Consider the following 14,398-nt stretch of genomic DNA (forward strand, 5'->3'; position numbering starts at 1 on the left):
CGGAAAGAGTGCCAGATGGGAAGTTCAATGTAGGTGATTAAGAACCATCACACAAATTATTTTTGAGATTTGACAGGTATCTCAAGCCAAGGAAACTGTGGGTGTGAAAAGTTAACTACTCAAACATTTACTTGGTAAGGAATTGTGCTGTACCGAAGTTTTAGGAACACAACTCTAGAGTGGCTTACTCTCTGCTAACTAGTTGTGATCTCTGTACACAGCTGGGCAATACTCTAGAAACAACTCCCTAAACCAGCCTACCTTGCCTACTGAAGCTGTAAGTATTCTGTTACCTGTCATGACAACCAGAACAAAAACAGTGAAGAAATAGCTCACCCAATTAATTTTCTTACGGAGTTAGAAAACACTCATTCTATAGGAAAACATATAGCACGTTGGCTGCCAGACAGTAAAAAAGAAGCCGACGTCTGTACGCATGCTGATGGGGTGACCAGCAGCATCAACATGACTTGGTTACTTGTTAGAAAAGCATAATATGGAACTCATCCCAGATGTACCGAAACTCTGCAGCAGGGCCCATCAGTCTGAGTTTTAAATACTCCACACTCCGCCCCCGCCCCCGAGTGACAGGGATGTACGTTCAAATTTGATTATTGCCACCCCAGCACCTACGCATGGTGTTGGAAGGACCTGGCTACCCACTAAAGTTTAAGATGCAGGAAGTTGTTCGTGTCCTCCTAGGTCTAGGGGTCGCTTCCTCCTTTCGCCCACCAACTGGACCAAGTCGCGGACTAGGTGGAATTTGAGACCCAGCAGGGGTCGCTGCTGCCCGTAAAGAGAGAACCGGGGAAGCGTGGCAAGAGAAGCCTAGAATCTTTGACATCACACTAAGCTCCTCCTTGCACGCACACATTAGACACACACACAAACATATACAGACACACGCACACACACACTGACCGCGTAGTCTCTCTGCCGGCTGCTCCCGGTACCCCCGAGCCGGCCCCTCCCGCGGCAAGTGTGTGTCGGGCGCCGCCAGAGAGGAGCCGAGTGCCCGCAGCCCGAGGGACCCGGCGCGCAGCGCTGGCGGCCGCCGCGCCCGCAGCCGGACCCGCTCGCCCCAGCGCTCGGCGACGGCGACCCGGACACCTCGCCGGCACCCCGGGCTCCGAGCAGCCGCGCCCGTCCCCGCCCGGGCTGCAGGGCGCCGGGCCGCCACCCCGCACGCTCCCGGGCCCCCTGCCACCCCTATGCCAGAAGGAGAAGCCGGGCGAAGGAGCAGGACGCTCGGCAGCCGGACTCCGCCGCAAACCCCGAGCGCCCCCTCCGCCCGCGCCCCTCCTGCGCCCGCGAAGCGAGATGCAACCGCCACGCTCCGGCTGAAAGGGGAAGGGGCCGGCGCCATCCGCTCGCTCCGAATCCTGTCTCCGCGGCGGCTGCGCGTCCCGGCCGCGGCCCCCCGGGCCCGGGAGTGAGCAGGAGCAGGAGCAGGAGCAGGAGGAGGAGGACAGCGACAAGCGGCCGGCCCGGGGTTGGCCGGGGCTGGGGAGGAGGGACGGCGCGGGGGGGAGCGCGCGGGGGGCGGGGAGGGGGCCCCGGCGGATAAAGATGGCAATGTCTCTCATCCAAGCGTGCCGCAGCCTGGCGCTCTCAACATGGCTGCTTTCCTTTTGTTTCGTGCATCTGGTCTGCCTGGACTTCACCGTGGCCGAGAAAGAGGAATGGTACACCGCCTTCGTGAACATCACCTACGCCGAGCCCGCGCCGGATTCCGGGGCCGGGGCGGCGGGCGGCGGCGCCCCCGCCGAGCTGCACTCGGAGAAGACCGAGTGCGGGCGCTACGGGGAGCACTCGCCCAAGCAGGACGCCCGCGGGGAGGTGGTCATGGCCAGCTCGGCCCACGACCGTCTGGCCTGCGACCCCAACACCAAGTTCGCCGCCCCGGCCCACGGCAAGAACTGGATAGCCCTCATCCCCAAGGGCAACTGCACCTACAGGGATAAGATCCGGAACGCGTTCCTGCAGAACGCCTCCGCCGTGGTCATCTTCAACGTGGGCTCCAACACCAACGAGACCATCACCATGCCCCACGCAGGTAAGCGGGCGCGGGGCGGGGGCGGGGAGCCCCGGGAGGCTGGAGGCGCCGAGAAGGATCCAGCGCCTGCCTCCTCGCTCCTTTCTGGGAAGTCTGTGCTTTGCTAAAGACGCGTCTCTGTTGCCTGGACCTACTAAGTTTCGCTCTGCGTCACTTCGTGGGATTTGCAAAGAAGAGAGGACGCACTGCCTCGGGGGGACCAGGGAGTGCGTTCCACTTAACACAGGGTCACTCGGACAGGGGTCGGCCGAGGGGGCCTAACTTTTCCGAGGAGGATCTGGAAGGTGGGGGGTGCGGGGGGAGGGGGGGGCGGGCAGGGCTCGGATGTTGCCTTGCTGGTGACTGGCCTCGCATCTGTTTGGGACCCGGAGACCTGATCTTGTATGTGTGCATCAGGTATACTCCTGATGCCGGCGTTTCGGTATCAGGAGGGAGGTCGGGTTACTGATGCTGGCGCTCGCCACCGCCAACTTGCCCAAGTCGGGTTTCAGGGTTTCAGCTTTTCGTGGGCGATTAAGAGTCCACCCTCCACCCCCCGCCACCCGCTGGGTTGACGCACGTCATAAATAATACTGAAAATCCTGTGCTCTGCCAAGCTGTCATCCGGACAGGCTGACAGGCGGGCACGGTGGTAAATGATCAACAATCCTTCACAAGCCAACAAGAGCATAGTGGCCATAAAGTTATGCCTGCTTTTCCAGTATTGCATTATCCGTGGCCCCCCCCCCCCCCCCCCCCCGCGCGCCTGGAAGGTTAAGTATGCTGAAGGTTTCCTTTAGAGCGAAAAGGAGATTTCAGGGTAGAAATAATAACGGTTTTAGTAAAGATCGCAGGGTGCCCAGACTAGAAATCCATGACTGCCCTAAAACTCACTATTTCTCCGTGTGCCTGACCTAACAGTGCTTCCTTGGTAGGAACAGCAAAGTCCTCTCCAGGTTTGTGAGCAAAAGCAGCTCATTTTAGCAGCTTCGCCTTCTTCTTGAGTTCAGGAGTTTCTGTGTGCCCCTAGAACCTTGTCCCCGCCCCCCCCCCCCCCCCCCTTTGCCAGAAGCTGAGTTTGAGGCTGTGGCATCGGGGAGGGAGTAGGAGGGAGTGGAAGTGGCAGAGGCCACTGCATCTGCATTTTCTTACTGGAGTCACAGGATCAGACATTATTAAAACCTGGCTTTTAAAGAAATTAAACAGTTATGCGTCTGAAATGGAGTAGCAGGCTTTGGCCACACTGGGGAAGGGGTGCATTCTTTGGTGACGAGTTTTCATTCCCAGAGCTCCTGTTACCTATTAGAAAATATACAGTGGGTTTGCCCCTGGTGGTCACCATCAGCTGTTACAGACAAGGAACTTGTCAACCCTGCTGCAAACAGGTGGGGTGGGGAAGGTTCAGTACTTCTAACTCAGGGTCAAAAATAATGCAACGCATGAATGAATGAAGGGGAGGAAGGGGCAGTTAAGTTCTTTAAAAAGTTAATATAGAGCATTGAGGACCATTTAATATACTTTCTTGAGCTCAGTAGTTTTGTAGGTGAAAAAGATTGTACTCTGACCTTGAATTATAGGAGCCCTGTGTAAACTTTATGATAGTTGAGGATTTGGAGGACTGTGGAAGAGCATTTTAAATCATGTAAAGGATTTTTAGAAACATATTTAATATCTAAACTTCATTGGGGAGAGGGTGAAGGAGGGGTTTTTGTTTTTGTTCTTTACTCCAAGAAGGTTGTTAGTCGACTTTGCAGGATTCTTTAAATATGTCTCTTTTTTTTTACATGTGCATGAAATCAGATTCTTCAGCTTCAAACGCAACGTTAAGAGGCATCATTTGTCTCTGTCTAAAAAGAACTGCCAATACACTGGATCAATTAATGGCTCATCTGTTTTTATAGAAAGCAGTAAGCGGATTTTCCACACAAATGATGGTTGACTAAGATGTAGTGGGAATAAATAAGGGTCTTGGTAATAGTTTGAAATTTAGACGAAAAAATGTCAAGGAAATTCTCTATTAACTGTTCTGTTTCCAAAAATGCATTAACATTATCACTGCTAATAGCCATGAGGATTCCATATTATCATTTGATGTATTGCCACATTAGGAGACTGGATTCACTTTAGTCAGCAATTGCATTGATGGCTGCTAAAGTCTCATTATAAGGAGATCTATGACCTGGTAGCTTGGCGAACCTTTCACTTCTAACTTCTTCTGCCTGAATCTGAACCGGTGCCAGCACTGCTCTGGCTGTCAGTATGTTACACTTAGCTTGAGGACCTGAAGGCTTTACTTTTTCTAGTTGAGTTCAGAATTCTGACTCAGTTGTATCTTAGGAGATGTATCTTAGGTGTATATTTTAGATCAAATATTCTTATTTTGTGAACATGGGATGCAATATACCAGAGGTTCCTTACATTCATGAACTTTTTGCTTCTCTCTCCAAAAAGTGAACATCAGCCTTTACATTTTAAAAAAATTCTCACCTCTCCTCCAGATCCTTTATTTTCAGCAATGATTGCTTTCAGGTGAAAGTCTGAATTTACTGTTCTGCAACCCATCATGTAATATCTATGAGTTTGGGGTGATGTGACACCAACACACCCACTGTCTTGAAATTCAGTTAAATGGAAATCATTTCCCTTTCCCCTTTCCATAGAGCCTTTCTTTCTGATTTTTCTTTACTGGCTTAGGATTTTGGGTTTCTGACACTTCTACAGTTATGGTTTTCTCATTCACAAAGACTCAAATTCTCCTGGGATAGATTAGCAGCTTTAGTTTGTAATCAGTTTTTAAAAATCTCTTTAAAATATTACTGCTTTCTTGAGAGAGCATTTATGTATCCCAGAATTCACTCTATATATATATTAAAAATTGGGGTATAGTTGCTTTACAATGTTGTATTCATTTCTGCTATACAACAAAGTGAATCAGCCATAAGAGTGCATATCTCCACTCCCTCTTGAGCCTCCCCCTACCCTCGGGTCCCACCCTTCTAGGTCATCATAGAGCACTGAGCTCCCTGTCCACCACAGGTTCTTACTAGCTATTTCACACAGGTAGAGTACATGTGTCAATCCTGCTCTCCCAATTCATTCTTCCTCCTCACCCCTGTGGCCCACTTAATGGGTTTTACTCTATGGACAGAGTTGTAGAACACTCACTGCTGCTGCTCCTGCTAAGTCGATTCAGTCGTGTCCGACTCTGTGCGACCCCATAGACGGCAGCCCACCAGGCTCCGCCGTCCGTGGGATTCTCCAGGCAAGAACACTGGAGTGGGTTGCCATTGGCTTCTCCAATGCATGAAAGTGGAAAGTGACAAGTGAAAGTGAGGTCGCTCAGTCGTGTCCCACTCTTGTGACCCCATGGACCGCAGCCCACCAGGCTCCGCCGTCCGTGGGATCCTCCAGGCAAGAACACAGGAGTGGGTTATCATTGGCTTCTCTGAGAACCCTCACAACTGATTCCAAAAGGAAACCCCACGTCCATTGGCTTTTACTTTTCATTACTCTCTAGTCCCCCAGTCCTACTTAACTACTAATTTCCTTTCTGTCTCCATGTGCCCATTCTGGACATTTGATACGAATGGAATCAAGTAATACGCTTTTCCTGTAACTGGCGTCTTTTGCTTAGCTTCATGTTTTCAAAATCTCCCAGTGCTGTGGCGTGTGTTAGTACTACACTGCTTTTTGTTGCCAAATAACGTTTCTTTGTATGTATGTACCACATTTTAAAAAGTCATCAAATAATGGATGCTTAGCTTCTTTCTACTTTTTGGTTATTGTGAATAATGCTGCTGTGAACATTCATGTAGACATTGGTGTGTGGACGTTTCTTTCGGGTGCATATCCAGGAGTGAAGCCTCTGGGTCATATGGCAACTGTATGGTTTAAGCTTAGGAGGAGCTGTAAGGTTCTTTTCCAAAGAAACACCGTCTCATGTTTCCCGCCGCGGTGTAGGAGCGTTCCAGTTGCTATCCATCGTCAGCAGCGCTTGTCCTTCTCTGATTTTGGCCATCCTGGTGGCTGTGAAGGACTGTCTTCATTGCCATTTTCCTTTGCATGTCCCCGATGACTAGCAGTTACTTTTTTGTATGTGTGTTCAGTTACTCAGTCGTGTCTGACTCTTTGTGACCCCATGGACGGTAGCCCACCAGGCTTCTCCATCCATGAGATTTTCCAGGCAAGAGTACTGGACGGAGTTGCCACTTCCTCCTCCAGCGGCTCTTCCTGACCAAAGATTGAACCTACGGCTCCTGCAGTTCCTGCATTGGCAGGTGGATTCTTTACTGCTGAGCCAGCTGGGAAGCCCCAAAGTTACTTTTTAACATCATCTTAATTCTCTCTGGTGGCTCAGCGGTAAAGAATCCGCCTACGATATTGCAGCAGGAGGTGTGAGTTTGATCCCTGGGTTGGAAAGATCTCCTGGAGGAGGAAATGGCAACCCACTCCAGTACTCTTGTCTGGAAAATCTCATGGACAGAGGAGAGCCTGGCAACAGTCCATGGGGTTGCAAAGAGTCAGACACAACTTAGAAACTAAGCAACTTTTTCTCTATTTTTCATTTTGCTCCCTTCCCCCTTGCTCACCATTATTTGTTTTCTTCAGCTCAACCATGTTTTGTCTTAAAGAAGAAAGGAGGTTAGTAGATAAAAAGACATCTACCTCTTTCAGTTGGGAAGGGAAAAAAAGCCCATGGACCAGAGACTCTTTATGTCCCCCTCTCAAAGAATACAAGGAGCTGCGTCTGTAGGCTTTAGAGCTCCTCCCCAGGTTTCCTTTGTGAGTGAGCAATAGGAGGGCTTGAGTGAAAAACTGTGCAGGAATGCAGGCTCCATCAGAGAGCTCCAGAACTACACTGCCAGATACTGGAAAAGGCAGCCAGGCCCAAATGATGTCCTCCTCGGAGCTGCTCAGATACCTGTGAAACTTGAAGTATACTCTGAGGGAAGTGGTATCAGCAATTTCGAGAGGCTGTGTTGAGTGAGAGTCACTCAGTCGTGTCCGACTCTTTGTGACCCCATGAACTCTGAGCCCACCAGGCTCCTCTGTCCACGGGATTCTCCAGGCAAGAATACTGGAGTAGTTTGCCATTTCCTTCTCCAGGGGATCTTCCCAACCCAGGGTTCAAACCCAGGTCTCCTACACTGTAGGCAGATTCTTTACCCTCTGAGCTAGCAAGCACGCCCAGAGGCTCTTTTGGGAAGTGGTAAATTAGGAATGCAGCGTCTCACCAGCCCCTTGAGTTTGTCTCCTGGCTCTGCTATTTTCTCACTGTGGATCTTTGAGCAAATTAACCTCTCAAGAACTCAGTTTCCTCATTTGTGAAGTGGAGGAGCCTCAGGTGGTGCTTATGGAAATTAAATGAATGCATAGGTGTACAGTGCTTATGTGTGTAGCTGGCACAGAGCTGTCGATACCTGCACCCTCATAGGCATTGTGAACAGTGACAGGAACCACTACGTGGGTTCCCAGGCCCCCAGGGGCTCACAGTGGCCCTGGCAGCCTTAGTAAAGAGCTCTTTATTCACCCTCTTCTGCTTTAGATGTCAGAGCTTCATGCCAGTTTCTCTTTGTGGTTTCTATGACTTGAGACCGGGTGTCCCAGCTCCCGCTGATGGTGGATAAACATTTGAGAATTTTCCTCCTGTAATTGTGCTTTCTCGTGACTTAAACTGAAGCCTCATCAGAGAAATATGAGATGTATCTATGTATGGTTTGTATATATTTATATGGTGAACATTGGTATATCTGTTTGAGTGTCTGAGTTACAATGTTGGAGAAATCATGCATTTTCTTTTTAACTTTTTTGGAAGAGTGTGTTTGCTGTGTTTTTGTCTTTTGCTAGTACACAGTTAAAGGGAAAGGAGAAAACTAAGCATCCAGTCATCTAGGAAGAACTGTTGAGAGACTGGGTCCTTAGTAATAACCTAGAGATGGAGGGAGGGAGGAGATGGTTGCGGTAACCATCCAAATAACAAGCTCAGCCGTTAGCAAGGAGGAGCCCAGAGTGGGGTGTATCTCATGTATCCTAGGGCCTTCTCCAAGGTTGGAGGAAAAAATGTAGGAGATTTATTGAGGCTCTTTCCTGTGTAGGTGGGTGCTAAGATTTTAATGTGTGGGTCCATGCTGCATTTACTGTAAGTGTGGAAGCCTTCCTTCTCAGCCTCTGTAAAGTAATTAGCTGCTTGAATTTATTGCAGAACTCTTTATTTTTAGGATATCTTTGTGTCGTTTTGTTTTGCATTTTCCTTTAAGTAAGACATTTACCCCTCTTCAGCATATGGTAGCCCTCTCTCTGGGTAGTAATAATACTGTCTGTGTGCTGCTTACTCTGTGTCAGGCATATTGTAAACACTTGTGTATCAGTTCATTTAATTCTCACAATCACGCTGAGCTATAGGTACTGTTCTTAGCTGTCTTCCACCGATCAGGAAACTGAGGTTTAGACAGAGGAAGTGACTTGATCATGCCAGTAGTAAGTGATGGAGCCAGGCTTACAAACCTGAGCTCTGTCTCCTGAGGCGGTGCTTGTAGCTGCTGCTCAAACCCTACAAACTAGCTGTGGACAGTAGTAACTTCATAGTGGAGACAGGAAGTGATCTAAAGCTGATTCTCATTTCTGAATACTTCAGCACATCTATCAGCCCAATACACATGGCCTTGCAGACTGCATTTTTGTGACAGGAGAGATGGGATTTTGCATTGGGGCTGCCCTCCTCCAGAGCAACCTCTGATTAACCATTTGGCTTTGATCCATCACTTTCAATCCAGGGCCTCAGATTTCTCACTTATAAATAGAGAAGTTTGGATTAGTTGCATGTCAAGAGCTATTTGAACACCACAATTTATTCCTTATACATTAAAAAAACCAGGATACTTTTACTAAAAATACATTTCTGACTTCTAATGAAATCTGATGACGGGGCGCCGTGTCTGGGCAGCGAAGTGACTGGCCGTTTGGATGAACAGTATGCCCGTTATCTGGTCCAAGGCCCCATCACTGTGGATGTCCTGGCTCTGGGCCTGCCCTGCTCCTGTGTGCCCCACGCCTCAGCCCTGAGGCTTATGTACTTGGAGCCTCAGCTTTATGGAGATAGACTCGGATTAGTGAGGTAAAGCTATAGAACGCAGACTTGGTTAAGCAAAGGAGAAAAAGCAGTTTAGAAAGTTAGAACTGTTGAGAGATGGCAGAGGTTTTCTTGGGAGGTGGAACCTTCTCTTGCCTTCAGGTGGGAACTGAACACAGGATTTATGCCTAGAGTTCCGACGGGGGATGACCAAAGGGTTTTCCCAAGCCTGAGAGCCCTTGATGCCCTATCATTTCTATATTTAAACTTCTTAACAGCCTCAGTTTCCATTTCATTTCCCTCTTAAGCTACATATGGAAAAGTTACCATTTATACCTGGTCTTAATCTCCCAGGCCAAAACAATCTCACCCGTCCTACCTAGTATTTGTGTTTTTGTTTGGTGCTCACCTGTACTTCTTCACCTGTCTCTCTGCTGGCAGGTGGATATCCAATAGCCAGAAATTCCAGACTCTGTTATTAAAAGCCATAGTATAGTGTCAGTGTTAAATAACATTATTGGCAATGTAACTTGATATGGTCTGGGCATTTCAAGAAACTGTATGGTTTGTTTACTCACTTCAGATCATAGAAATCTGTATCTGGGGATTTGGAAGAAATCCTGCCTTTACCTTTTAATCTTTAGTAAGAATCCTGTCCTCATCTCTCCTGATGCCTCTATTCTTAAAAATCCCCTGGCTTCTCAAAATGGAAGGAATTTTATGACTGTGAAATCTGGAAAGGTTCATAAAGAGCCTAGCACTTTATAACTCATTCTTCTAGTTTTTTAGAAAGGAATGGTTATGCTTCTGATGCAATGCAAATTTGTTTAGAAACTAGTCTCAGCTTTTGAAAAAGAAGCCCTTGACCATAATTGTTGGATTTTTGGACATGAAACTTGGTGTATAAAGAACTTAATATTTTGATAGCTCCTGAAAGTCTTCAGTTTATCCTCAGAAGAGATACTTCACTTTGTATATACTCAAAGGAGAACCTTCACTTACTACCGAGTGACTGAAATGATGCTGGAATTCTGTGTATTTTATCATGTAAATTGAGTTGCTACATTTGAATTAATCCGAATAGAATTTGACTTTCATTTTATGTCAGCTCTGGAGGGTTTGTTGGTAATATAAAATCAGAGAAATAAAACTGCCTGTGCTGTGTGATTGTTCTTCCACTAAGCTGCAATAACAGTGGTTCTATTAAGTGGAAACCTTGTCTATAGGTGTACTATAATCTTTTATTTTAAACTTTGAGAGGTTAATCACTTGGCAGTTTAACTCATGATAGGAGAAGTGTGCTTTATAGATTGAAGTAAAAATATTAATGATTATGATTTGATCTAGTTCTTTTATTTTTCTATATGAGGAAAATTAAATTTCTTTTACTGCCTCAAAAGCATTGTTTATGAATTTTATTTCTACCGGTATCATTTTTTAAAAAGTCTTATCTATTCCATGATATAGCAGTATTTAGAAAATCATTTTCAGTAGAAATAAGAATCATTTGCCATAAAATTAGAGCTTATATATTGGATTGTTAGGCTTTTCTGTATTTGATGTAGGAACATCTTTTCCCACGTCTCCTGTGTCTCCTACATTGCTGGTGGATTCTTTACCTTCTGAGCCATCAGGGAAGTCCCATATTTCATGATAGAGATTTGAAAAAGAAGTGTTTTTGCATTAAATGTGTGGCTAATTCATGTCCAGGCAAAACTATATAATGAACACGTATATTAGGTGAGATCCAGGAAATACTGTCTTTCTTAACCAATTCAGCCTGGTATCTCTCCATCATAACTTTTTTTTTTTTAACACACACAATCTGCCAGTAAGCACTATTGAAAAGGCAGATTTGAGATTTTTCAGAGGTCTTGTCAGTGTACAAATGCCTTTTTTCTCCCATAAGTATATTCCCTGATCCTCATTTTCTTCAGAGGATATTCATCTGACCATTCTGTAGCCATGAACTGTTTATACCTACATGTAATTCCAAGTGACCCAAAGAATGGTGGAAAAGAAAAGATGTTTTCCCCTCTCTTTAGGAAAGTGTTTTCTCCTTTATTTGCCACGGTGCATGAAATGTTCTTCCTCCCAGATGAGCAGGACTGGCTGCCTCTCTAAGGCCCCTTCTCCATGACCTCATCACTAAGGCACTCCCTAGTTGCTCTATTTGGAATGGCAGCATCCCTCCCCCTCTACCCCCAGCACACGCTGCTCTTCTCCCTGCTTCATTTTACTTATCCTTAGCATGTCTCCACCCACCAGAATGTAAGGGCCACAAGAAGGAAGGCTTTTAGACCCTTTTTGCTCATGGGAAAGTTCCAAAGCCTTGGTGGTCCCTGGTGCATAGAAAGTGTTCAATAAATCTTAAAGTCTGTTAAATAAGACTGGAAAGATGGACTGTCTTAGCATGCCACTCTCACTTCATGAAAAATATTCTATGACACTAATAAAATATTTTTTCTTAGCTTTTAACTTGTATAAATGAGTTCAGAGAGATTCTAATTTGAGTCTCCTGTTAAAATGATTGAGTCATCTTGTAGAATATGACATGAAGTGGGTGCCCGGTTCATGCCCTTCATCTCAGGAGAAAAAAGACATACCAGTAACAAGCAAAAGGATCAGGGTACACAAAAATGTTGGAATCAAATATAATTCTGTGCATATGTTTATTGTCCTGTAGCTTTAATATCCATGTGTATATGTATATATTTTAAAATGAAAGACATATGCCTTGTAGAAAATTTTGGAAATATAGGATATTTAAAAAGAAAGGAAGATAACCATCAATAATTCAACTGCTCACTCAAATCTAGTGTTTTTTTCACTTTGTGGTTATATATTTACTTTTACTAAACTGGGAATATATTACACGTGTTTTTATAGCTTTTTTAAATTTAAAGGCACATGTTGAAACTTCCTTGATGTTTCCACTTTTCCCCTACCTAGACAGTGCTGTAGACATCTTTATGTACCTAAAAATAGGTGCATATTCATGATTACATTCTTAGGTTAAGTGCCTGAATATGGCATTAGAAAGTCAAAGGCTATTCATGTGCAGACATAGAGCAGGTTTTTTTTTAAGCCTGTCTAGTGATGTCTTCAGTTACATGCTCACTCCCTAGAATGGCTCTCCTTTGAAGACAAAAGAATATCTGTCAGCACAATCTGTCAGAATGAACATTGGTGCTATTGCAAGACCCTGGCACAGCTTTCTGCATCACTTTGCTCCAAGCTGGACTAGTTTGACAGTCTGGGCAGAACACAGAAGGTGGAGAATTAAGAGGAGTAAAGCCTCGGTGATAGAATCATCAGGACTGCAGTTGGTGACACCCCCACTGTTTCCTTCTATTCTTCCATGTCTTGGGGCTGGTAAGTGCAAATTGAACAGGGCATTAGGAAACTTAGGCTTCAGTTGTGGTTCTGCCTCAAATTGGCTTTACCGTTGGCAAGTCACTTCCCACCTCTGGGTCTTGTTTTCTTTTATTTGAAAGTGATAAGCAGGAGGGTCCCAGAGGGGAACTTGGTTTAGATCAGTGCTTCTCCATCCTGGCCACACATTAGAGTCTTCTGGGGAGTTTAAAAATGACAGACTCCCAGGTCCCACCTGCGGAGATGCTGATGTAATTTGTCTGGTGGTGGGAGGGGACTCTCCAGGTGATTCTGATGGGCTGCCAGGGTTGACAGCTACCACACTGGGTGAATCTAGAGCCTTCCTCAGGTTCTCCTATCCCACAATGCTGTATGTGTTTAAAGAAACAGTGTTTTTTCCTTTGACCGTATAAAATCCTACATGAAAGGACTTTTAAAGTTTACTAATTGCCACTATGGAAGTTCCTTAAAAAACTAAAAACAGAGCTGCCATATGATGCAGCAATCCCACACCAGGGCATGTGTCCGGAGAAAACCATAATTTGAAAAGTTACAGTGCACTCCAGTGTTCATTGCAGCACTGTCCACAGTAGCCAAAACATGCAAGGAACCTAAGTGTCCATCAACAAATGAGTGGACAAAGAAGATGTGGAATATTACTCAGCCATAAAAAAGAGTGAAATAATGTCATTTGCAACAATATGGATAGATTTAGAAACTATCATACTAAGTTGTGAAATAAGTCATACAAAGAAAGACAAATACCATATGATATCACTTATATGTGGAATCTAAAAAAATGATACAAATGGGCTTATTTACATAACAGATACAGGCTCACAGACATAGAAAACAAACTTATGGTCACCAAAGGGGAAAGGTGGGGAGGGGCGATAAATTAGGATGTTGAATTAACATATGAACACTAGTGGCTCAGTGGTGAAGAATCTGCCTGCTTGTGCAGGAGACCCAGGAGACACGGGTTCGATCCCTAGGTCAGTAAGATCGCCTAGAGGAGGAAATGGCAGACCCCTCCAGTATTCTTGCCTGAGAAATCCCATGGACAGAGGAGCCTGGCAGGCTATAGTCCATGAGATTGCAAAGAGTTGGACACAACTGAACGACTGAACACAAAGCTGCTATATATGTAAAAGATAATCAACAAGGACCTACTGTATAGCACAGGGAACTCTATATTCTATAATAACCTATATGGGAAAAGAGTCTAGAAAAGAGTAAAGATATGTATGTGTATAACTGAATCATTTTGCTATATATCTGGCACTAACACAATGTTGTAAATCAACTATATTCCAATATAAAATAATTTCTTAAAATAACTACATACAGTTATGTATTACCTCAAGACATGATTTAGTGACTCACTAAATATCAGAATTTGGAGAGCAGCACAAAGACAAACAGATGGCAAACTTGGCAAGTACACAAACTTCTTTAACACAGTCAAAGAGTATAATAATGAATCAGAAATTGTTAAACATTTTAATTGAGTTGGGTGATATTTCGTTGATGTGCTAAAAGTTCATTATCTTGCTTGTAGGCCTCTGGCTGAAGAGATCAAAATACCGTGGCATTTTCCCCAAGTAGGGAGGATGCCAGTTTGCTCATCAAAGTTTGGTGAGTAGTATAGGGTGATGGTGAAAAAGGTGATTCTGGTACCCAACTGACCTGAATCATTTGCCTTCGAGACATAAAGCAACATATGGCTCAAGATAGAAGTTTGATGTCACTGAGCTGGTAAGAGTGAGGCTGCATCATTCTAAAACGAGCACAGTGGTAGAGGAGGCGCCAAGACTTTGTGGTCTTGTTGGGCAGAGAGAGCCCAGAAACACAGGAGCCACGTGATTTAACCTAAGCCTCACCCTGTGAAGTGAGCCTCACGTGTCCCCATCAGAGCT

At 45.5% G+C, this 14,398-nt stretch overlaps 1 protein-coding gene across 1 annotated transcript in view; it reads left to right on the forward strand.

Moving 5' to 3' along the window:
- The first annotated feature begins 1,565 nt into the window (after positions 1 to 1,565).
- The window catches only part of RNF150 (ring finger protein 150), a 265,783-nt gene continuing 252,950 nt past the window's right edge, over positions 1,566 to 14,398 (forward strand). The window contains exon 1 of the mRNA XM_070474825.1: positions 1,566 to 2,056. Coding sequence (XP_070330926.1) covers positions 1,570 to 2,056 — 487 coding nt within the window. The 5' untranslated portion in view covers positions 1,566 to 1,569. The remainder of the gene's footprint in view (positions 2,057 to 14,398) is intronic.

Source organism: Odocoileus virginianus, chromosome 12 (assembly GCF_023699985.2).
Source record: "Odocoileus virginianus isolate 20LAN1187 ecotype Illinois chromosome 12, Ovbor_1.2, whole genome shotgun sequence".
Classification (NCBI taxonomy): domain Eukaryota; kingdom Metazoa; phylum Chordata; class Mammalia; order Artiodactyla; family Cervidae; genus Odocoileus; species Odocoileus virginianus.